This window comes from Harpia harpyja, chromosome 6 (assembly GCF_026419915.1).
Source record: "Harpia harpyja isolate bHarHar1 chromosome 6, bHarHar1 primary haplotype, whole genome shotgun sequence".
NCBI classification, from domain to species: domain Eukaryota; kingdom Metazoa; phylum Chordata; class Aves; order Accipitriformes; family Accipitridae; genus Harpia; species Harpia harpyja.
Genome location: NC_068945.1, coordinates 14,882,458 through 14,907,689, shown reverse-complemented (window position 1 = coordinate 14,907,689; position 25,232 = coordinate 14,882,458). Strand labels below are relative to the sequence as shown.

Genomic DNA, 25,232 nt, shown 5'->3' with positions numbered 1-25,232 from the left:
CACACTGCTGCTCTTGCTGCAGTAAAGCAGGCTATAAAATTCCACCAAAGCTAAATAACAGTGTGCTGCTGAGCTGATGTTAATGCCAATGCACGAAGTGCCCTGCATTCATCAGTTGAGGCAGCCTAAACTGGAATCTCAAGCTTCCTTGCCACTGTGCGGGTGCTAAATCTTGTGGAAGGCATTTGGATTACTGTCATTTTTTAGAGTCTTACAGGCATTTAGCTAAGATAAACACCTAGAAGTAAGATGAACACCTAGAATTAATTTAATGCACCAACAATGGTGTCTGAGCCTGCTGCTGCATAGTATGTATGTACTCAGGGTATTAAAACTGCCTCCCAAGCTGCTCGCTGGCCTTACTTGAACACTGCATTCTAACCCTCCGCTAAAAAGTCTCTTTCAAAAAAAAAAAAAACCCAAACAAAAAACCCCAAACACTCAGAGGCCACAAGGAACTGATCTCTCAATTGAAATGGATGAAAAATTAACTGCTCTGGAATGGCTTCTATCTAGGGCATTAGACCTTGATGTCCCCTTAGTGGCCCATGTTTGAGAAGAGGCCTTACGAAGGCAGGCTTTTCTCTTTTAGCAGCGCTTCAGTTTCTTAAATTCATAAATAGCCCGTATAACCCTTGTGCTGTTTGAAAACTGGAACTTGTTTTGCAAGATTGCAGGCTCTGCCTGGGCTATTCAAAAGACTGAATATGAGCCCACAAAGCCCAGCTGCCAAAAGATACTTGGAGAGATATATATTTGTGTGCGTGCATGTATATCCATCTCCCTATGTGAGATACAATACTTATTGTATTTAACTTAAATTTTCTCCTGAACCAGTGAGGTAAACCTCAGCCCTGTGCTTTGGTTTATTTTTTGTGCTGGTGAGAGGTGCTGGCTGGCCTGATGGCCCTTGAGACAGAAGACCTCCGCTTATCCATAGCGTAATTACCACACAGGCAGTAGCAGGAGGGAGAACTCCCTTTGCCTACGTCTTGTGACCCTGCCCAGTTCAGAAGCATCTTTAAGTGGGTGAGGCTGATTCATTCTTTATTTCTAGTTGCACTGGATGTAAAAAAGATACAGAGTGTAAAAAGCTCCATCAAAGCCCAAGCATGGAAGAGAAAGGCTCGCGCTGATGTGCAGAGACTTGGATGCCAGATGAGGTAAAGCGACTGAAATTTTGCCACTGATCTCTGAGGCTGGGAGCCACATTTTTAGCTTCCAGCATTGCTTCCTGAGACAAATCTGTTTCAGATAAACTAATGGAAAGGCAATTGCTTTTTGCTTTTTGTTTCTTGGGATTTTTGTCTCCCATGCACTTCACTACTTCTTCAGAGTGCCTCTGTGCCAGCAAAAAGGAAAACGCAATGACAGCATGCCCACTTTCTTCCTTACACGGCTCCTTGAAAAGAAAGCTAGTCCTGTATCCAGAGCTGGAATGTTTTCCGTAAGGATAAACTCATGAGGAAAATTTAACTCCCAGCTCCAACACGTGAAACACAACTCAGGACTTTCAGAGGCATTGGCTTGTTACCAAAGATAAGTATACTTTCACAAGCATAGCAAAAGCATACCCTTGCTGACATGCTAACCCCTCTCTGTCATATTTTGACTTCCTGCTTTGGGGACTGATGATACTAGAATACCTATGTAAAGTGGCTGCAAGAATATTTTTTAACGCAGACACAACCTATTTTTTTCCTAACCTTGTTCTTAGAAATGCCTGTATTACTTCTGCAGGCAACTTCCAGAAAAAAAAAGCAGCCTGAAGCAGACACCCAGCATAGAAATATCCAGCCTGAACAGTTAAATCTAAGCAATGTCCTTAGAAATTTAGCGGGGCCCTGGTACTACCCTACTACTATTTAAGGCTATGTTAAATAGCGTTGCTTCCAGCTCCACCTGTCAGACTGAAAACTGAGCATCATCTGTCAGGCTAAGCCTCATCCTTGTCAGAAAGAAATGCAGGAGCCGCACTGACTTCGCTTACACAACTCAGCGTTTTGAGGCAGCACAGCTAAATAGTTCCTTTTATTGAATCTGTGACCCTGATGCTTTTTCTGCTAGTAACTAGCATTGTCTCCTCATTATTTCAGTTGCCAAAGCTCTCAACAAAGCACCTCTTTTTTTTTTTTCACCGCTCTGAGCAGCCTGAGCCAGGCTCATCTAGAAGTATCACATCACTGTTGAGCAGAAAAACACTGCAACTGTGGGCATGTCCTTGCTGTCCTGTGATAGGAAGCACGCTGCTAGGTGCTTGCATCTAGGAGATGAAGCCAGTAGGTTGTGGTAAGTCTGGATTTGTGCAACTGAAAAATCTAACATGCTGATAGTGGTAGTTTAAACCACGCAAACAGCAGAAAGAGTTGTTGGTCCAAGAAGCCAGGGTCTAGATTGAACTGGAGAGGTCTGGCTTGGACTGCTGGCACAGCTACCACCTTGGTATCAGTTACTTCTTGTCTTTGCCCAGTGCCTGTCCTCAGTATGTGAAATACGTGCTATTGCAAGGGTGTATTAGTGCTGCGCTATTTGCAGTGTATTGCTGTTGCAAGGCAGGGGTGGAAAAGAAGTCTGAACTATAACTTTTTCAGATGATGAGCTTTTAGAGAATTTGTAGGAAGTACTCCAAATTCTGAATGCAAAAACAACACAGCACCTATGATTGAGGAAATAGCACACCACGCTTTTGCCGAGGTCTATGGTTTTGCCTTTACAATGTTTGCTTTTAAATGGTATCTGTCTTTCAATTCATTATACTACTTTCTGAGAGAGTCTGCTAGCACTGGGTGTGGGGACATCCCAGACTGCTGCCTTCCTCCCTGGGAAGTGCCGTGGAGGGACAGTGGGCATGGCCCATGGCACAACTGACCCTGCTCTCCATGGACCTGCTCCAAAGCCCACAGAAATAAACACGTGCTTTTCCACTGATTTCTACAGACTTTGGATTGATCTCCAGATGCCTGTCAATACTTCTAAATTGTGGAAATATTGCTCTGGAAACTAAGTAATGATGGCAATTCAGAAAAGACCCAAACCAGTATGTTTCGGGGGGGGGGGGGGGGGGGAGGAGAAAAGTCTCGCTGTAAATCGCTGCAGATTCTCCTGGATCAGTTCTGTTAAAGTCCTTGGAGTGGCTAAGCCTGAGGAAACCTGCTCTTAATTGAGAGATTAAAAAAAATGATCCCCAAACATCTACCTTCTTGCCCTTCTCTCAGTGAGTGTTTTGAAACCTCTGCTTTTCAAATCTCTCACAGCTGTTTCTGAATAAGGAGAACCTCCTTTAAACTGGGACCTCCCTAGTAGATTATCACCTCTAAGGACAAGAAAACAGTGCAGAAGTAGTGGCACCAACAAGCTGCAATTCAGATTGTTTGAAATCAAATATTACCTATATATCAATCTCCCTCCATCTGTGAGGGCCACAGCATTTGTTCAGGGCACTGTATAAGGTTATTTAGTCTAGCATTTTGTGGAATCTTGAATTAATTTAACTAATAATCTTTAATTTCCCATAACTAATATTCTTCAGCTTTGCAAATAATCCAGTCAAATTTCCATCTAGTTTTGAAGAGTTGTAACTAAAGCTCACCTTTCTGTGACTTTGCTTTTTCATCTTCTAAGAGTATTAACTTAGATTTTCTTTCTAAAACTGTCTGCTTCTAGATTTCCCCACTGATCTGTGCAGGACCTCCTCTGTGCAAGCTCTTAGTTTCTTTGCCAGTGTGTTTTCAAATCTTACAACCTGGTCAGAGGTAAAAGTATTCATGTTAGCAAGAGTCAGCAGAAAGCTCTGTATCTTTGTTCTGATCTTCATGTGAATTTACAAAAGGAATTGCATCTGTATTCTGCTATTCCACATGCTCTTATTAATCCCTATTCTTGCAAATACGCCACTGCTGCACAAATTGTGCTGTTCATTTTAATGAGTTCAAATGCATAAAATTTGCTAGTTCTTATTAACACCCCTGTAGCACAGTCCAAACATTGACTCAGCAAATGCTTTCAACTTAGTGCCATAAAGTTATATGTATTTGTTTTATTAACAGGAAGTTACATAAATTTGTTTTTTTCTTAAATACTATAAAGAGATTTCATAATTGTATTATGAAAATAATTTGTCTTATAAAATGAGGATGGGGTTCCATGTGGTTAGACAGCATGTAGGAATAATCATATATATAGAATGCAAACTCTGCTAAGAAGAAGGAAAGTTCAAGTGGCCCAGAGGACAGGATCATGACTACAGAAGTCATTTAGCTCAAAAGGGAAAGAAGAGGCAATTAAGCACCAGGGAAAAATTTTTAATTTAATACACTCATGGCCAACAAGATCATATTTTTCAAGTCAGGAAGGGTCACTGCAGTCATCTACTCTGACCCCCTTGCAATGAAGGCATAAAATGCTTGTCACTGGGGAAATTATTTACTGAGGAATAAAATCCTAGGGGGTTCATGAGTTACTTAAAATTGGACAAGGTCTGTACTGCTGAGACTACTGCTAGAGAGCCCTGCACTGACTCCCTAAGAGTAGAGATAGTCCATACATATATCTCACGTTATTGTCGTTCAGTTTCTCCAGGATTATTTAATATTGAAGTACGGTAGCAAATGCACTACCTATGTGATATTTAGGCAACAATGTTCTCTTTCAAATACATGAGTTGAAGGAGCTACTGTGACCTGGCTTCTGGAGATACAGATGGTGTAAGTCCTCCTACAGTAAGGTGGTAAATAACACTTGTTTTACTTCATCTGTGCACCAGAAAGCTTCAGGATGGTACAATTTTTTTTAGAAGTAGTGGCTACAAAGTTGTGCTGAGGTAACAAAATTCCTTGATCATGTCGCAGTGCTTCACCAAAGTCCTTGAGTGATATAAGGAGTTCACACATTAGTATCACTGCACACTCCTGTACTGTGCTAAAATGTGTCCCAATCCATAAGGCTATTTCAGTACTGGCTGTCCCTCATGTAAGGGGTACAGGGATAAACTGACGACAGAACAGTCACTGGGCATTCTACAAGAGACAGTTCTCATTCCCATAGTGACCTAGTGGCTCCATGCATTCATGCACTTTTCTCCTAGCCTGTTTTCGTGGGGTTCTTTTTTGAGTGTGGGGTTTGTTTTCTTTTGGTTTTTTTTAGAATAGCTGAAAGCCGGCAGCCCAGGAACTTTGCTTACAGGAATCAAACCTGGGTCTCTTGGGTCATGTACCATCACTTTTACTGTGATGCTAGCCTTGCTCCTCAGAAAGCCTGCAATCCAACAGGGAACTACATAATGTCACTTTGTGCTCTAAGCTTCAGGCAGGTAAGTTTTTCTAGATGTCAATATTCAGACTCAAAAAACCCCCAACAAACCACATTCATTTTGTTCTCCAAATAAAAGAGCAACATCATTAAGATGATCCCTAGGATTCTTCAGAAACTGTAGAGGTGCAACTGAATTATGCCTTACAAAAGACACCCATGTGCAAAACTACTCCCACTGGTTTAGTACTCCAGGAGGCACACCCAGCATCCTATGTTCGTGACTGCCCTGGAAACTTTTTTCTGAGCAAAACAGTTTGGGATCTGAGAGCACTTCTGCAATCAGCAGGTTCAAAGTGTTCTGAAATGTCATATGAAATATGCCTTTAGAATGTCACAGGAGTGTAGAGCCCTGACTTCTTAAGAGTCACCTATTAAAGTGAACAGAGAAGTCCTGGAATTGCACAATGATTTAGTACTTTTAACACATGATGTCAGTCTGCCCACACTTGAAACTAAAGAGTTTTTTCCATCTGCTATGTCTTGTTATCCACAAAACACAAAAGCATTTTAACCTTCACCAAGAGCAATGGTATTAATGGGAATGAACAGAAAATGACAGTGCACAATCGAGCTTCAAGGTGTTTTAATCACGAACAAGTTTCCCTAAGGCCTGTTCCAACTCCTGCTCTTGGTCATTGTTATTTTCCCTGCCTTTTTGAACAACATGAATGTCAGCTACCTCCTGTGCAGAAACTAGAAGTAGGATCTGAGGTGGCAATGTACTGTTTTAACTTGGCTGTGAAGGTCACTCTTCTGTTGAGTTCCCTGCTTCTATTCGCAGCCAGTCCCGAACCATGCTGCAGCACTGGGAACAAAAAGTAATACTTGCAGCGCTCTCATGTGCAACAAAGTTCCTCAGACTTGATGGTATTAAACTTTTCACAGCTTGCTAGAAAGTATCATTCAGTAAATGTCTGGCAATTGAAGAAATGCTATAAAATGAGCCAGGCAAAATTATTTTAGGTGATTTAAAAAGTCTTTTAGACTTAGATTTAGATACAGACCTAATGTGAAGCGAGGTGTATGATACTGAACATGAAATTAGTCCTAACAATATTGAAGCTTTGTTCAGCTGGGTCTAGAGACCTCCTGCAGGCAAATTATGATACTTTTCATACCTGTAAGGTGCTAAAAATTAAGAAATTGCTCTAGGGTCATTCTGCATTTTCCATGGTCTGTCTCTTGCCTCATCTTCAAAGGGATGTCAAGCTAGCCTGCTCCAGAGCTGATGCGTATTGTACCATGCAGCCCATGATTTTACAGATCAATATACATCATAGGTGCTACAACTGCTTAGGAAATAGGCAACTTTACTGATAAAATAGGAGAATGAAATTCCTGTAGAGGGGGCCTAGGAAAACAGAACAGGCAAAGCTCCTTTCTTAGCTCAGAATCCAATGTGTCTGCCTTTTCAAGCAGAAAAGAGTGGAAATAGTGCATGATCTTTTCCTTGGAGCTCTAGAAGTCTGCAGAACTATACGTAAGACCTGTCCAAACTATGCAAGTATTTCTTATAGTACGGGTTCCCAAACTCCTCCCAACATACACTGAGCACTATGTGAACTTCCACTGGTTTCCACCATAGTGGTGCTGAGTCAAAGCTCAGGTGCCTCTTTCATGCTAGAGCCTAAATAAAAAAAATTAATGAAGAAAACAGTCATACTGAGTATGTTTAAAATAGAGGTAGTTTGTTTCATGAAAGAGGCTTGGTTGTTTCAGGTGCCAGGTCAAACTGAAAACAAAAATCCCCAAGAAATTAACAAAGTGATGTTGAGGATGCATGGTTGGGGGTGGTGAGAAAAAGACTGCTTCAATTACACTGAACACTAATGAAAGAGTATTCTTGCATGAGATGTACTTATTTGAGGTTACCATGGGGCATTGAAGATTAATTAAAGGCAAGATCTTGATTTCTTGCCTCAGCCAGTGCTTGCTTTCATTTCAGTGAGACAGTATCAGTTATATGAGGAAAAGGGTGGTCAGCTGGTGCTTCCAGACAGGACTGCCTCTCCCTGCGAATGGGCCTGAACACTCCAGTCTGGTCAGTCACTTGCTTTCAAGCAAAAAAAATGAGCCTGGATTGCTTTTTGTGTCATTGACTTTTGCGTCACTTACTTTTCATGTCTTACCAGTACAGCTAATTAATGAATCCTTCCATTGACACATAATGGGGAGAATTTTGATTTACATTTTTCAATTATCAAATCTCAAAAGCATGGGGCTTTCTGCCCAGTTTGGATTGTTTTCCATCTATGGCCAACCTATGCTCACTAGCCTGTAGCTGGATTATTCACAGTCCTATGCCCAAGCCTATTTCTTTAGTCACAAAGTCATCAATAGGACATGGTATATGAGTAATTGATAATTAAAATACAGTAAGCTGTGTCCTGGATAAAGTTGTCTCTTGTTGCCTTCAACCTTTCTGCCTGCAGCTCTTCAGAGGCAGGTGGTGTTCTTTCAGGACTGTGCACCTTTATGGGACAATTGCTGTGCTCCTTGTTCTTGTCAGCAAGGTAAACATAAATAAACAGAAAGAGTGGACATAAGGCCCACATGTGCAGTTGCACTTGCTAGGATATGAATTACAAGAGCTCTCGATCCTCTTACTTCAGTGATTTTGTTGACTGTGGTCAGGAAATAAGGCAAATTCCTCAGCTCCCTCTTGCAGCAAGGGGAAAGGTGATTGTGTAGGCACTTCACACTCCCAGCTTTGTAAAGAAGCTTGTTTAGCCAGATCCTCAGCTGGGGTAAGCAGGCACCCACTGCCAGAACAGGTACAAGACCACACGCCACTGAAGGACAACTTTCTAAATAAATACATAAATAAGGACACTGATAGTCCTCTCCTCTTTGATAATCTCGTGACCTACCTTGCTCCCTGTAGATAAAGGTCAAGTTTTCTTAATTGGAGATAAATTTCCTGAAACTTTGCCTGGCAATAGATCTAATAGACATGGACCTGTGGGACAAACTCATGCTGTGGATCACTATTAAATTATTTCATGTTGGAATTCAGCCTGGAGCAGAACCAGCTTCAGTGTATGTAACCACAAGCATCCAGTTGGGTTAAGCAATAGTGCTTGGCATCACAGATTCTGCCACTAAGGTTGGTTACACAAGGTGTTTGTTTTGGCACTCATACTCCCATGCCCCACATTTTGCAGAGTGTGGGGTTTGGGACTTTTTTTGTTTGTGTTTTTTTCCTGCTCCCCATGGGTCTAATACTGCATTCTTCTGTGGTGACTCTCCAATATATTTCTATTTATTCTGCAGCCCTATTTCAGTGAAGAAATAAATAGCCCACTCCGATTTTTTGGCTTCTACATTTTCTTGCATTTCCCTGCTCCAAATGTCAGACTTGTAGTTCTCACTTGTAAAGCTCCTCAAGGGCACAGGTCAATTGCTGGGTAGGTCAGGAAAAGATCACGGTTGACAGCTCTGCGTAACTGGCTTCCGCCAAGTGGGATTTTTGTTTCCCATGGCAGGCACAGAGATAAACCACTGACAGAAGCAGCCCTCCAGAGTAGGGTTGTGCAAATCTATGATAGATTACATTATAGTTATACTGAGAGTATATATATATAAGAAGCTTTGGCAATGCCCAAGTCGCAATTCCCTTGGTGACTTGAGACTATCAGGCTCCTCCTTCCTTCACCTCGGTTTCCATATTGGCCACTTGAGGATAGTCATGGTGGCATGTCTTGCGGGAGGGTCATGGTGGTGGCCCTTGTTCCCACAGCCCTTTGGAAAGCTAGAGTGCTGTTCGAGTGCTAAAGAAATTCCCTCCCTGGGAGAGTATATCCTGTGTACTCTCCAGTTGCATCCTTCCAGCTTGAAAACTTTTCAAGCCACTTATCTAAACAGTTCCCACATGGTAATGCATCGCTGCCCCAGGCGTCTGCTCTTGCTTGTCTGCAGCTTCCTTTCCTCTGACCCCTGCGTGGCAGCAGCAAAACAACCTGTGAACATCAGGAGCTTCATGTGCTTTCAAAACCAGGCTTGATGTTTTCAACATATTCTCTCATTTTCCTGTGCGCAGACTGCTGTCTAACATTTCTGGAAAGGCAGCTGGAGACTCCAGCCAATTTCTATGGCGTTTTAAAGCTGCACATATGTTTAATATATCTACTACTTCCTTCCCCAGGGCTTCATGCTTCTCTTGCCATTCATCTTTTCATACTGTATGCATAGAATATGAGTTATCTACAGCGTCACTACCATAATATATGGTGTTTCCCAACACCTACATGGCAAATCCATTAGAAACTAACAGCTGCGGACTAACTCCAGCAGAGTGAATGCTCTACCTGGTGGGAAACAATCATAAAAAGTACTTTTCCCATTCAGAATTATGAAAAGGCTATAGAAACAGATGCACCTCCCTTCGCAGTTATATTTCTGACTCTAGGAAGAGGTAGGAGTCAATGAAATCGGGGGAGCTGGTTTAATCTGAGGCGAATGGAAAGAAAGGCTAGTTCAAACAGCAGGCCAGGTTGAGAGCTGGTGAGGTGGGAGTCCCATAACCAGTGAAGTGGCAATGGGGAGAGCTCATGGCAGCGCCCTGCAAACTGCGTGTGGAAAGGGAAGGAAAGCCAAGGGGTGCCTTCTCCCAAAGTTGTAACTCTGCAGCAGCAAGTAGAATAAAAGACTGTCAGTAATGTAGAGCAAACATAGACTTGGAATAAAAGCAGCAAATGGATGAGGATGCTGTAGTTTCCTTGTCCACTGCTATCTTACAGGAATTTTTCCAGTCTCCTGCTCACCACAGTGTTGGGAGTGCCTGCCAGGTGTGTGGTGAGAGGGTACACCTTCAATCAACAGCAGTTAATGACAGCCCTATAACCACAGCTCGGCTGAAGCCTGAAGCATTTTGTTGATACTCCTACTTTAAGGCGGTGGTTTTTTCATATACTTACATATTTATTTTTGGGTGCTAAAAATGTAAAAGATGCAAGGGTGGCACAAAGATAAATGCAGAGAAAGTTTGCTTGGGAAACACAGACATAACTTGTTTCTCCTGGTCTGCCACGAAGCCAAAATAGGTGCATTTACCCACTTCTATGACCAAGGCTAGCTATGTAAAGATATATACTGCTTCCCTTTTTAACCCGTGTGAAGCTGGCTTCACATAATGACTGTCTGGAGCAAAGCTTGGAGCATCCTCAAAGTCCAAGCCAGGGAATGGTTTCCAGGACAGTGAGAACCACTTCAGAGTGGCTGTTCTTTGCCACATCACATCACTGCTGCCAGGTCAGCTCATCTGGAACTCGTGCACTGAGCCTTTAATGATGCACTGACAGTGTGGGCAAAGAGTAACGGAGGAGCTGGAGATGAGAAACAGAGATGGGAGGAAGCACTAAGTGAGGAGGCTAAGAAGGCAACTGTAAATACAAAGTTTTCATGTAAAGTACAAAGCAGAAGTGATTCCACCATACACAGACCTTAGGAAGCATGTACTAAACTGGCAACGTGAAAAGGAAGGGTGATAGCTGAGAAGAAATGAAGCAAAGAAGTATATGCAAGCCAAGGGGTAGGCAGGGACTCCAGATAGCAGGGAGGTAAAGAACAAGTTCGTGGAAGAATAAAATCTTAGCATTTCTGAAAGGATCCATTAGGGTCAGCAGCCTAGGAGATACCAGTGCATTCAGTGACCTGGTAGGGAACAGCAAACTGGCCAAAACAGTGCAAGGCTTTGCAGTAAGCCAGTGAATGATTCCTGGGACTCCACCAGGAAGCTTTTTGGTTGTCTTTCGCAATGACTACAGGAGACAAAAGTGGGCAGGATGGCTATCTTATCAAGGCAAGAGCTGCAGGGGGTAGCTGGGCACAGGCCTAGAGAAAAATCTGTGCTGCATGCATAAATCTTGAATCCTGGCATTCCTTCCTTGGTAATCAAACAGCAGGCTATATTTAGCTCAACCTAAACAGAAACAAAGAACAGCAGGACTAGGCTTAGCTCTAACAGCTGCCACCAGCTGCTGAGAGGGGACGCAGGTAGAGCTGATGTCAGATGTAGTTAAATGAGATGGAACAGGGAAGGCAGCTATGCTTGAATGAGCAAGTTGGCGTTTGGTTAGAGAAATTCTGCCTTCTATTATTTCATGGTTAGCCAGAAGGAAGATTGAATGTTGACCAGAGCATGAATGCTTTCTACACCAATTGCAAGGCTATAGTGAACTACGGACAGGCAAATAAGCAGAGGAAAGGGAGGAGGTAACAGATACAAGTAGACCATCTTGCCACTCAGAGCAAATGCTTGTGTGTCTAGCCCAAGTTCTTGGTGTTCCCTCTCTTCAGTTTTAGCATAACAACAATCAACAAATGCAGTTTTGAGAAAGTCCAGGAAAGACTGTCACACAGCTGCTGACTAAATACTATACTGCTTGTATCTGTGTGGTAAGGCCAGTGGGGCTTTTCCAAGTGGCATGCTGGGGTTGCCCACAGGTACTGCTGATCCCCGTACAGCCCTGCACTTGGTTATTATTGTACACCCTGCCTGGCCCCAAAACTGCACGTGTTAGGTCCACTACAACAGGGGCCCCTCTCCTTGCTGGCATGGCAAGGACTCTCAGGGCCACACATTCATGGGTGACAGCGACTTTTTTCACTGATCCATGAACCCAGGGCTCACCCTCTGTATAGGCATCAGCGTTACCCACTGGACAGAAGTGTGGAAAAGTCATGTGAATGCAACTGGTTGCTTGCAATATTACCTGCTCCAGGGGGACACATTTACATGCTTGCTGGGGGAGAAATAATCACAAAACCTCATCCAGTGTGACCTAATTACTGTTATATTTCTGCCAGTACATATACACGTACATGCACAGTACCTCAGTGAACCTGTACCTGGTTGAAAAGTGTAAAACCAAAGGATGCAAAAAGTGGGATTGTTTAATGAGTACTTTACCAGTGAAATATTAGGGAGAATTAATATAGTGGGTGTTAAACTTGATCACTGAATAATTGCTTAAGCATCTGGTTGTCATTGCCATTCTTAAGAACAAAGGAAAAAAAGCAACTCATCTACTCCACCAGTGTAAAAAAACAAACAAACAAAAAACCAAACCAGAAAATCCACAGTCTTCTTCCACCCACATTTTTGGATTTCAGAGACACCTTATTACAGTAATCTTCCCTAGATAAATCAGTTGGTATAGCATGGACTTTGAAGCTTTTGTGGTAGCTTTCCCTGCCTTACCAGCAGAGCTGTGAGCTTGATGACTAATCGCTCCTTAATAACTCATGTTTCCTCCCCAAAAGTCCCTGAAATGAAACTAGTGGGGGAAAACATATGAGCAGGGATTTGTGAAGTAGAAAATCACTTTGAAATGGGCTTCTTTCCCAGTAACCCGTATGTTTTTTTGAATGGGGGGTGGTGCTAAATTCAGTTCTATTCCCCACATGTCCAGACCTTGCAAGTGGGAAGTGATCCCTGGTAGTGTATTTCAGACATATCCCCAAATAATGAAAACAAAACACAGATTTGTTGTAGGCCTCTTTGGCTTGGCTGTTGCTTGAATTTGTTCCGTAGGAACTTTCAAATCCAGATATCTTTCTCTTAAGTATGTTCCCCCATCCTGGGTTAGACAGGGAAAATAGCGTAAGCCAACAGATACAAATCTACTCAGGACTTTCCTAACTGTGACACTAAAATGATTGAAGTTAGCGAGATCTTCATTTCTGAGATGGGACAGGCTCTTTGCAGGATGTTATTTACTGATGCCACTTTATCGATCACCCTCTTGCCCAAACACAAGCATCTGAGCTATTGCTGGATCACAAGATCGACAACAGCCCTGTGTCTCATGTGCCTGATTGCAAAAGAAAATGATTTGCATAGCTGCCTAGAAGCAGACACATATTTACTGAGGGGAGCCTGTGGGAGCTTTAGTATCTTTCTGTCGTTTAAGCACCAGTAGAAACCACACACACGTCCATGTCACATACGATGGCTGCAGCTGCACGACCCGTCCAGACAGATGAGAAGTGCATCTGCCTGTGTGGGCACACCATACACACTAACCCAGAAACTTGGAGTATTCAGCCTGGCACACACACAGAGTGAAAAGGCAAGTTGGACAGCACATACTGCAGCTGGACATTCTCTCTTTTTTGGCCAAAATATAAAGGCTCCTAAGCAGAGGTATTTTGAGCATTCATAGTCAACTGAATTATGAGTTGGAAAAGTATGAGCCGTGCAGTGCTATCCAGTACATGCCCTTCTTTTCTCCTCCTGGTTCATACATTTTCACTCCTCTCTAGCTTTCTGGGCACGTACTGTACCTTGTAATGACATGGAAGAACAAGGCCTGTAAGTCTTTATTAATTGTTACTACTGTATTTTTAAAAGGAGCTATTTAGGAAATTCTAACTTTTGTTACCATAGGAATGAAGCTGTAGGATTCAGCAGAAGAACAATTTAAACAGCAATGTTTAAGTAATTCACATCAACTTTAATTCCCCGCTCCCTCCAATCTCCTCTTGGACATGAAGAAAAAGACTTTAAAAGCTCTCTGTCCTTCTCAGTGTCGCTTGACTGTAGCCCAAATTAGGAGGTGCAGCCCTGTTATCTATAGCAGGGCTTAGCAATGTCCCTTCCCACCCACAGAGCGTCTCCTCTTCTTCCTGAGTGAAAGAGCAGCAAAGTGCTCCTTGGCTCAGGCAGAGCTCTGCATCTGGTTTTTTTCAGCTAGTTTAAAGCAAAGTTTATGCAACTTCTGAAGAGTAAGAACTGGGTGAATAGAAGAGCATCCAGTCCACTGTGCAAGAGCAGGTTGGGACGGTCGTACCTGATGAGCTTGCCCAGATGAGCTGACCAGTGGTTTGCTACTCAGTGTAATTCTGAACTAAGTGCCTTACTAGAGGCACTTTCTGAGTTGGCTTGCTCCTCCTTTTCTATTTGAGAGGTTTAGGTCTACATTAAGTAAAAACCAAAACAGGACAGGTGAGTTGATTAACAATTCTGCTGGCCTTCTCCAGGAGGCGGGAGGAGACAAGGCAAGGAAGGAGAACAGTAAAGAGCTGGCACTCAGACTTGCAATTCCCCCCACTTGTTTTTTAAACCTTTGAACCATGGAAACATGACAAGCAGCAAGAAAGTGGAGAGAAGTTTTGTTTTCCCTGGCTTTAACTCTTTTTTGAGATGCTATCACTATTCTGACTTGTGAACAGTGTTCTGGTTTCCCACCTCATGTTGGGAGAGTCTTGGATTAGCTGGGACTACTTAGTAGAACAAGCAGTCTTGCACCCCATTAAACAGATGTCTAGCATTAATGATGAGATAAGGATGTTCCTCAGCTCTCACTAATGGTAACAGTTCTATTGGCTTTCATGGTGTATGAGGGACAACTTTAATTCTCCACATGTCCTGAAGCACAACACTTCTTTCTTCATAGCTGCTTTGACTCACTGATCCAAAGTCCTGGTCGGGAACTGGAAGAGGAGCCTTTCCAGGATATTACAATATGTGTCTGTAAGTTCACAGATGCCGTCAGGTGGTGAAGCCTCTTACAGATTAAGAACCTAATGTCTGGCTCTTCCTCAGCAAATGAAGATGAGCCAAGCAAGCAAGCCAGTGACCATATTTTGGCATGACTTTCTGGCAATTACAGTGGCCTTATTTATCACCCAACGTCTCCTTTTCATTGCACATATCTAGCGTGCTCCAGCGTTCTGCCTTGCATTCTTGCTTCTGGAGTCTGGCTTATCTTGCAGCTGTCTGGCCAAGCCTACTCTAGTAACCTATGGCCACAGGATCGTCTCAACAATGTATTATAAACTGGTCACAGGGATAGGGAATTACACAGCTACACTAAAAAAAAGACACTATCAACACTAATCTAGTAGGGTGCTTATCCGCCAAACCCAGCTATCTGGAGACTACTTTGTGTCCGGCTCTGCTTTTTGCAAAGGTGTAACAGCACTTCCACAGCTCCCACTGTTGCTACTGTTGGCTACAGGCAAATTGGTATTTTCAGACACACTTCCCCCCCCCCCCCCCCCCCCTTATTTCTCTGGAGTTGGCCGAGCTGTTGAAACTGGATCCTTTTATGGGAACATACAAGAGGGGTTTTCATAAGCAAGCTGGAGATTCTGGGAGGCACAGTTGCTGCTCTGTTGAGGTAGCCGACAGCACTCTGTAGTGTCTCCACACTCCTAAATTCACCTTGTTGTGCTGCCCACTTACTTGTGCCTTCATTTCCACACAACTTCACATGCGTGGTCACAGTCAAAAAGAGGGGACCTTAGTCATATTTTATGTAATATTTCCTTGCATCTCAAATGGGAGAAAAAGAAAAGAGACAGGGGGAAGACTCTGAAGGACTAGGATGTTTTTATTGGCTTTTCATTAAAAATTATCTCCTGCCCGGTTCCAGGACTACAGGAAAACATTTTAACCATAAAATCCTAGTATATTGAAGTCTACAAAAAGGATACAACAGGTAAAAAAGGCTCTTGTTGATCCTATGCTGGTGAGGCATTTTAACTGAGCACTTAACTGGTAGTTTTGTATTTTTTAAATGTAAGCTCTCAAATGATTAGGAATATCAGGGCAAGGGGAGTCTCTTAGTGTTTCAATTTTCCTGCAAATACTTCAACATGCTCTTGCATTATTTTGAATCCAGCCAAAAGACTGGACAACCACAGAAACCGTCAACTAAATAAATGTAAGACAAACCAAAACAAGAACCACTGAAGTTACTCACAAAACTTGGACAGGACAGTGAAATACAAATACAAAAGAGGGGAGGGGTGAGCACAGCAGGGGAGAAGGAACAGTTTAAACTTATCCCAGTATATTATCAGCATTCCCTTAGGTATTTTATTCAACAAGGTAGAATTTAATCTGCATTGTCTTTGTGTAAGCGGTATAATCTCTAACAACCTCTGCCTCACATACGCCTTTTTTCCTGAAGGCTGACAGAGCTACTTCACTGAGAGTGTTCTGGTAAAATACCTTCTGGGTAAATGCACTTTTATAAACAACCCGTTCTGAAGTTAACAAAACTATCTGGCCCGTAAAACTATAATACGTTTACGGGCCAGAACCTTGGCCCTTCTAATACAAAAGTTACTTTGGGGAACTGGAGCTGGTTGACAGCAGCTGAGAGTCTAGCCTAATGCTCTTACCAGTACATCCTACCTCCTGGCTTGTCTTGTGCAGAGTTCTCTAAAATAAACAGTACCTTAGAATTCCCAAGCCGGTACAGGAGTATGATTAGACTCAGTCTCTTTATTTCTTCAAGCCTGTGGTGCAAGGACATGTTGGAGCGGTCCTGGAGCTGTCAAGTTAATGCAACACCACTGAACTACCCGAGAGAGCCTGCAACCCTCGCGTTATGCTCCTTGTCTCACCAAAGGAAAGGCTGTCTGTAGAAATGGATTTTTAACATTTATGCCTCCCCCTTGTGTTTCTACCATATGAACTCACCAGACTATATCTGTTTCTCAAAAGATCTCTCCAAATGCAAACTTTACACGTCATATTTTCTCGGTTTACAGGTAAATATGTAAATGCAAGAGAGCACTGAGAATAAAAATTCGTCACTGAAATCAACCGGAATTACAGCTATTACAGAAGTCACCCAATATTTAATAGAGTATCTTATCTTGGAGGATAGGGAGCATAATATAGATACCTTCATATGAAGAGACAAATTAAATATTACTAATTCTGTTCCAATGGAAAAGAGGAATCTTGCTACTCACTCAATGAGAAGTGGGATTGAGTTGGGGTGGGAAGTTTGTTTTGTTGTTGTTGGGTTTGCTTTTTTTTTAAAGTGATAAAAGTACTTTATTCTGGAGAACCTGGAGAAAATAGTGTGGAAGGCAAGGAAGAGAGAACTCCTGGCCTGATCCTGACTTCCCTGACAAGAATAAGGTCAGAGCTGTCCCTTTGTACAAAGAGTTTGTCTGCACACAGGGAGCAAAAAGTTACCTGATGACAAGCATAAGAAAAAATCAGATGACAAACATACCTGACTTGCCCACGCCAGCTCGACCAAAAATCGCCAGCTTCACTTCTGCGCTCTTAGCCATGCTGGAAGGAAGGGAGCGGTGACAAATTCACCCGACTATCAAAAGTGAAGCAGAAGAACTGTTCCCAGCTCCTGTCTTCAGCTTCACCGTGTCATTGTGACGTCAATGCAGAGCCTGGGGAAGAACACCACGAGGATGGAGCTGCAAGGAGCCAGGCTCTCCCTCAACCCCCCTTTTTTCTTTTTAAATAGTCATGATAATTGATGCTACGTTCCCACTTTAAACACTGCAGTAACACCACTGACACATTTGGCACTGTTCATACAAAACCTACCTTCAGCTTTCTAGCTCTCGCTGTTTGTTTCACACTGGCACTGTAATATTGCAAAAGGCACTTAACCCAGAGTACCTGCCTCACAAGGTTCCTTATTCTTTCTTTCTCTTTCAGCTGCAATTGCTTATATTTACTGTATTTGCCTCAACTCCAACGAATTAGTTCTTGTAGAATGTATTTAAAAGCCACAAGCACTCACTAATAGTGCCTGCAGAGACCTGATCTTTCCTCAAGCCCTCTAGTTCCAGAAAGGTTTCAATTACTCAGCTGCAGTTGCCTAAAAACCTCTAAGCACTTGTACCTTGCCCATTCTGCTAAACAAATCTGTACGCAGACGTTCTCCAGTGCTCCTTGTTTAAGCTGCCTCAGCTCATACATAAACATTCGGCAAAGCATGGGGTTAGAAAAAGGATGCCAGAATTTCTGGTAATATGCTTTTAATAGGCCACATGGGAATTATCTATATTCACAGCTTGGCTGCGTGACCTTGAGCAAGTCACCTGACACTTCTTCTCCTTGATTTCTCTAACCCGGAGAGTAAAAATTATAACAGTACCCGTCATTGTAGAATGCTTTAAGATCTTGGGCGAAAAATGGCAACTGTGATGGTGATGATGATCCTCAGCCCTGACTAAAACATCAAAAATTCGGTCTCCCTTTAAAACAGGGTAGAACTTTACTTGCGAATGCAACCTGTTATGAAGGTTTGCTGCTGTGCTAAAGTGTCCGCTTTAACCGTAAATTCTAACAGTGACGTAGGAAGCTCTCTACATTAATATTACCCGGTCTACAGCAAAATGCATTTAAAAGTTGTCTCTTGAAATAAAAGCCTGCGGCTTTTGCCTATTAAAAAAAAAAAAAGCTTGTAAAAAGAAAGAGTAAAGACACTGGACTTAGAGAAGGGTCCCAACTCATCTCTGACGCCTTTATGCTCCTGATTCATTTTGCCTAAGAGCATATATCAGACCACGCTCGCTTCGCATCAACAGTTAGAACGCAGAGTGCTTCAGGAGCCGTATCACCTAGCGGGGTGGGAGGGGGACACCGGCATTTCCATCCCACGAAAGCTCCCGGCCGCCAGCCGGTACTTAGCCCAGCGCCGCGGGGCTGCGCGCCCGGCCAGCGCCGAGCCCCTGCGGCCAGCGCCGAGCCCCTGCGGCCAGCGCCGAGCCCCTGCGGCCAGCGCCGAGCCCCTGCCGCCGCCCGCGGCGCGGCACGACCCGCCGCTCCGCGCCCGCGCTGCCCCGCGCCCCCGCCCGCCCCTCGCCGGCAGGTATATTGTACATTTCTATGTAGATGCCGATTCATCACCGCCTGCCCCGTAACTTCGGGTGGGCTCTGCTCCCCGGCCGGGACCCGGCAGGTGCCGCCCGCCCGGCGCAGGGCGGCTCCCGCGGCTGCGGGCACCGCCGCGCCCCCGGCACACCCGGCTCTGCGCCCGCGGCCCCGCGCGCAGCGGGCACCGTGCCCCCCCCCCCCCCCCCCGCGCCGCATCCTCCCGCCCCCGCTCCTCCCTTCTCCCCGCGCCCGCGGAGAAGCCCCGCGGGCGCGCACAGCTCCGCTCCGCTCCGCGCCGCCCGCCCGGCGCTCACCTCCTTGCACGCGGCCAGCGGCGCGGAGGGGCCGCGCTCGGCGAGGGAGGCGCGGCCCGGCCCGGCCCCGGGCGCGCCCGCGCTCCCGCCGGCGGCAGCGGCGCGGCCGCACAATGCGGAGAGGCCGCCCGCTCGCCCGGCGGCGGCTCCCGCAGCGCCCGCCGGCCGCCGCGCGGCACTGCGGCGCCCCCTGCGGGCCGCCGGGCGCAGCACGCCCGCCCCGACGCGGTGCGGAGGGCGGCGGGCGCGGGCCCGCTGCGCTCCGCTGGGCCCGGCGGGCGGGGAGCGGTGGGGGGAGCCGGACGGGCCGGACCGGGCCCTCGCTGTAGATTCCTGCAGGCGTCACCCGGTGCGGTCTCCGGGAGGAAGGAGCGCAGCCCTCTAAGTCGGCGTGTTTGACGGTAACGTAGCCTTTAATTATGCGGGCCGACGGCTGCCGTTCACACGCGTAAATTTTGTCTGAGTGCTCGCTAGCGGGCCCGGCCAAGTCTGCTCCAGAGCTTAATTTAACAGCTCAAGTACTCTTTTTCCTTCCCTCTTATTCGGTTAGTGCTGCTCTCCGGTGCCACCCCGCATGACTCTATACAGAGCCGGGTAGTCTCTCCCTGTCCTGACAAGCAGAACAGCAAAGTGACAGTAAGGTTGCTGCCTCATCAGACCGCTTTCCAGTAGCACCAGCTTTTGCCACGGCGCTCTTCGTCCCTGCATCCCAGCGTGGCTTATGGCAAAGGAAAGCATTGTTATTTCAATTTGCAAAGGGGGAAAACGAACCGTGTAATTACATCGGTCCCTCCAAGAGGCTAGTGTCACAGCCAGGGATCGAGTTCTGAAATGATAGGATCAAATTCACCGGACAACTCTTACTTCCTTGTTTATTAAACTATCTGGTAATGTAAAGATACATTAGTAACAGATGTGAACCAGAGCTGGAAAGCACTTAAGAGTTCAGTGGATGTTCCTCCTCTGTTTCTGTTCCAGCCCAGATCTGAATGAGATACAAGATGAGTAAAAGAAAAAGCTCTCCCCTCGCTGTCTTTCTTGATGCAAAATTAAATAAAAGTTGGATTCAAAAAGATCTTCTGTGATCCAAGCCTTTCTACAAGAGCACAATAAGCGTTTAGGGGGCAGGGTGGCAGTCCTGAGGAGAAAGGAGCACCTACTATTTTCCCTCCAAGCTGTGCCAGCTGCAGGCACTCAGGAGCCGATCTTAAATTAGTTGTACTGCATATCATTCAAAGGCAAAAAAAAAAAAAAAAAATCCAAAGGCAGATGTGAAAGCAGTAGTGTGGTTTATGCTTTACTTGTTAAAAGTAAATGCCGAGGCTTTAAGCCTTCACTCTCGTTTGGTTTACGTAATTTAGAGGGATTAGCTTTTTCCATCCTCCTAAGAGAGCAACTGGTGAGTGTCTATTTTGCATCTGGAGAAATGTGTGTTAGTCTCGAGGCCTGACATTTGTTTTGTGTCTATGGAATTCACCCTGCATGGGGCTGTCAAATTAAATATGATAACTGGCTTTTCCAAAGCAGCAGATAATTTATTGGTCATTAAAAATCCTAGTGGCTGTGCAGTCTGCTTGCGCTGAAGTCTCTTATTGGTGCCAGGGCATAAGAATTTAGTAAACACTAATCATGGACACAGGCAAGGGTTTCAAATGGTTGAGACCCACAGGGCTGGTCCAGGACCGCCTCAGTTGCTGTTTGTTTTCTCTGTACTGACTGTGCTTCTCATACATAATGTTGATGGGTTTGCGAGGGGGGGTCTACCCAAAACGGGTTTTGAAAGCCTTTGGTTTTAGTCCTATAGACCAAGGACCACCTTGCTTTGTCGTAAGCAATGGTTTGTTGGTAGTTGTGGAAGACATTTTCTCAGTGGCTTTGCCACATTTGCTGATCCTAAAATGTGCTCATGGGTATTATCCTGGCATAGGTAAAGAGGTCAAGGTTTCCCATGTGAAGACCGTCACGTGACTGACTGCCTGCATGATGGGGCAGGTTCCCTTTCTGCCCTTCCGTCTTCTGAAAATTTGGGAGAGGGGAAGCAAAACCGAAGGTACGCGGGGTCTGCTCCCAGATGGTCTGTGTGCTGTCAGTCTGAACTCAGCCTGATCCAGCAGAAGTCAGGAGCATCCCTTTCCCTCCCCACCAGAGCCATGTTTCTTAGATTTCTCCCTCTTGTGCCTTGCATGTTTGGTGAGTCATAGCACTTCAGAACCTTAATTCATTTTGGAAAATAGCACTTCAGTATACTTAAAAATATTATTCTTGTTTTACCAGGAAAAGGAGCAGTCCCGGCACAAGAGGATAGCTGGCCTGTGGGAAATATTGATTGGAGTGGAGCTGAGGGAAACTCCCTCCTTTTTGTAGGCTCCTTTTCTACGGTGTCAAAGCAATGAAGTGTATCTACCCACAGTCACCAGTGAGTTTATCTGTGGCTTTACGACTCCTAGGGGCAATACTGTGCCTTGTAATAGGGCAGAGCAGGCGACCTCCTCTCCCTCGGTCAGCCCAGGCACTGCGGACATGTTGCTGCTGAAGAGCTGGGCCCAGCCACACTGTGAACATGGAAACTGCGGCTGCGGCTCCATGGCTGTGTACGTACACCAGGGTCTGTAAGGTCGGCCTGCACCTCATGGTGCAAGGGATATAGCTGGCTTAGCTCCCCTGTTATCCACACCTGGTTGCATCCCTTTTTGCTTAGGAAGATGCCCACCAATGGTCCAGAGCAAGAATTTTGGTTCTTTTATGGTCTGGTAAATGCCTGCAGTCAGCCAGTGTCTGCAGTCAGAGCTTCAGACTATCCCCGTGCACCAGAAACCGTAATGGCTGAGGAGCAGATAATGAAATAGGAATGTGAACAACTTGAAATGTAGATGAAGCCACAGACTCTTAAGTCAAAGCAAAATGCTGTTTCAGGATGGATTAACAGAGGTGCAGTTACAATTGACAGAAGTATTTTAGAAAGGCTCACAATTTTAAGTACCACTAAATACTACTTTACTGGCTTAATAAGATATCTAATTGTTGCTAAAGTCCAGAGTGTTCTTTCTGTCTGGTCTGGAGGTGTTACCTGTTTACCGTCAAACACTTCTAACCAGCTTATCATTTTCATTCTGGGTGCTTATGGTGTGTTTTCTGGAGGTGTTTCTGTTGTGAAAGCCAATGGCATTTGCTTCCCCAAAGGTGGGAGATAGGACTGGTGTGACACTGCAGGCCTGACAGCTAACACGTGAAAAGGATATGTGAACAGCAAAGGAATGCTGAAGGTGGGGTATTTTTTCTTCCGAAGCTGGAATTCCCATTATAGATGATAATTTTGCAGGTTTCAACAACTTTCAAAACAGGATTTGGGCATGGGGTTTGATGAGACTCATGAGAGAAGAAAAGATGACAAAGACCTGATTTCAGAAGGTCACTTAGGAGTCTCTGAATCATCCTATGGAAATGAGTGGCATTTCATCTTCTGAGCACCTTCGTGCAACTGAGTCCAAGTGTCTACTAACTGTAGAGCACATCATGCCATTGGTGACATGGACAAGGAAACAGACTCCTCTGGTATGACTCCTGCAGTAAGGAAGGGGTTCTTGAGCTCAGGACTACTGTCTTTGCTGCTGCTGTAGAAGAGCAGCCCAGACCTGCAGCGAGGATTGCTCTAGGTCAGAGCACACCTGGTCAGAGCTGGATCCTTGTCTCAAACAGCAGCCCATCAGTGACTTGGTTTACTTTTTTGCCCTTCCTTCCAGTACTGGTCTGAGCGCTGAGATGATACTTGATAACTAGTAGAAAAACTACCAAATAAATAGCATGTTAACACAAATATATGTAGCTATTACTAAGGGTTCATTGGGAAACATTCGGATTGCTTTCTTCATTTTCATAGAATATCTTCCAAATGTTTTTGTGTTGGCTCTCGGCAATGTACATAAATCTGTTCAGTTACGCTAATCTAGTGCCATGAAAAAAATTGCAGCTTTGTCATTAAATTATGGATGAACTTTGCTGTTAGTTTGGTTTGTAGTCAATATGAAGTATTGCTGTTTTAAATTAATATTGCATTTTCTCATATTTTCCCTCGTGGCTCATGAAACACTGAGTTTATAATGATGGGTTTTCTTGAGTGTACACTAAGGATTTATAACTTCTCTTTCTCTTGACTTTCCTCCTCACTATATAGAAGAAAAATCAAATACATATTTTTAAGATGCAGGCTTTATTACTTCGTTTATTTCTAATGCAATAAATGAGACTACAATACTGAGAACATTTGTTTGCATTTAACCTTACATGGACAGGCTTAATGGAGTGGCCAAGGAAGCAACAGCTTCCCCATTAGTATCACCTGAAGGTGGGTTGCGGAGTCGCTTGCAGAACCCAGGCTTCAACATTTTGTTCCATTTGGCTTGATGAGGTGCCAAAACAGGGCACTGGAGATGGACATGGGATGCTCTTCACAGTATCGTGTGGATCTCACACATGCAAATGCCTCTATGCTGTCTCCTAATGCAGGCCTTCTGTCTCAGTATGGATTTGGCACATTTGCACGGAGACATGTAATACACAGCTTGGGTTTCTTGCAGTAGCAAGATTTTTATCAGGTATATTTAACGGTGATACATGTGCAAAGCTGAGAGGCACAGCTCAGTAGGAACTATTGCTAAGTAGAAAAGCATAAACTCATGTTTTATAACACATGGCTAATGGATACTCTTCGTATTGCCCCAGTTAAAATGCATAAATTCTGCTAATCTGTGTTTCTTCTCACCTGTGCCATTGACTAGGTTGTATCCTGACAGTCTTCCCTTAAAAATGGGCAAGCTGTGACTCCACGCTCACGGGAATACAGCAGTGACTGCACTGACTCCATCACAGTTTGGTATGTTGCTATTACTGGTTTTGCTCTTTGTTACAGTTTGCTTTTCTGGTATTGTTATTTCTCCCTCCACACTTACTCAGATTACAGAGAGATCCTTCAGTAGGTGTTTGCTAATGTAAAATTAATTGCTGTATAACCCTAAAGAAAGCAGGGTGACTGTAACTCACTTGTGCATATTTATAATGATTAAATACCTACTTGCTTTAAAACTGATGAAGTTCAGTTTCTACACCAAAGTATATTTGGACTAATAATTAAATCACCTACATAACAGTCTGCAAAATAGCTAGTACTCATCTGCTAGAGAGATTTGTGTCATGGTTTTAATAAAGTACAGTTATAGAATTAAAAACCACTGGTAACAGTTGCGACAAATTTTGCAACAAATGTGCAATACCAGACTTTATTAATGAATGAGTTACACTGATGTGTCATCTTAATTTCTTACAGATGTATTCATGTTCTTTGAAAGGACCAGTGGAAATTGTCATAAATTCATTTGCTATTCATGTTAATGAATGCTAGCTCTTATTCTTCCTCAATGGTATTATGATTGCAATCTGGATTGCCATAGGGACCCCACTGTAATTCATCATTGCTTCAGTGTTCAAATTCTCTGGTGGAACCAGATATTGGTGTCGACAACATCTGGAGTTTTACATCTCTCGTCTTTTTTCTACCTCCTTCCCTCTGTTTAATCAAGAGAATGGGAAGGGGAAATTGCTGCCATTGTTAATATCTTCAAGAAACCGAATGACTGCTAGGACTTTGGAGGATATTTAGACCTAGGATTAGGAGATACAGGTCTGTTCACAGAGGTGAGACTGAGGAACATCTGCTTTCAACACACTGTAATGCCAGTCGCCATGGCATGCCCAGAGAGGCAGGAGGCCACGCTTCCATCTCCCATTCTGAAGCCAAGCAGTGGATTTGGCAGGGGGTGACCTTTCACAGAAGAGTGTCTTGGTAACCACAGTACATATGTATGTGTGAATATATACCCCGTTTCTTTCTACTGGGGCTGTTTCATGTTGTATCAAACAGTTCTGTACTTGTATCAAGGAGAGAGATAGGTTGTCGTGGATTTTACATAGGAATCTTTATCCATGCCTGATCAAATCCAGACTTGCTTCCTACCCAAGCC

At 44.3% G+C, this 25,232-nt stretch overlaps 1 protein-coding gene and 1 long non-coding RNA gene across 2 annotated transcripts in view; one reads left to right on the top strand and one right to left on the bottom strand.

Annotated features, from left to right (window-relative positions):
* The window catches only part of RERG (RAS like estrogen regulated growth inhibitor), a 113,924-nt gene extending 94,663 nt beyond the window's left edge, over positions 1-19,261 (bottom strand). Inside the window, exons 1-2 of the mRNA XM_052790554.1 lie at positions 19,219-19,261; positions 17,292-17,466 (exon numbers count right to left, since the gene is read on the bottom strand). Of these exons, the coding sequence (XP_052646514.1) occupies positions 17,292-17,352 (61 nt within the window). The 5' untranslated portion in view covers positions 17,353-17,466; positions 19,219-19,261. The remainder of the gene's footprint in view (positions 1-17,291; positions 17,467-19,218) is intronic.
* Positions 19,262-21,503: 2,242 nt separating this feature from the next.
* LOC128143251 (uncharacterized) lies at positions 21,504-25,004 on the top strand. The gene is made up of 3 exons (XR_008235692.1): positions 21,504-21,634; positions 23,994-24,088; positions 24,539-25,004. It is a non-coding gene; the product is annotated as an uncharacterized LOC128143251 (long non-coding RNA).
* The last annotated feature ends 228 nt before the right edge of the window (positions 25,005-25,232 follow it).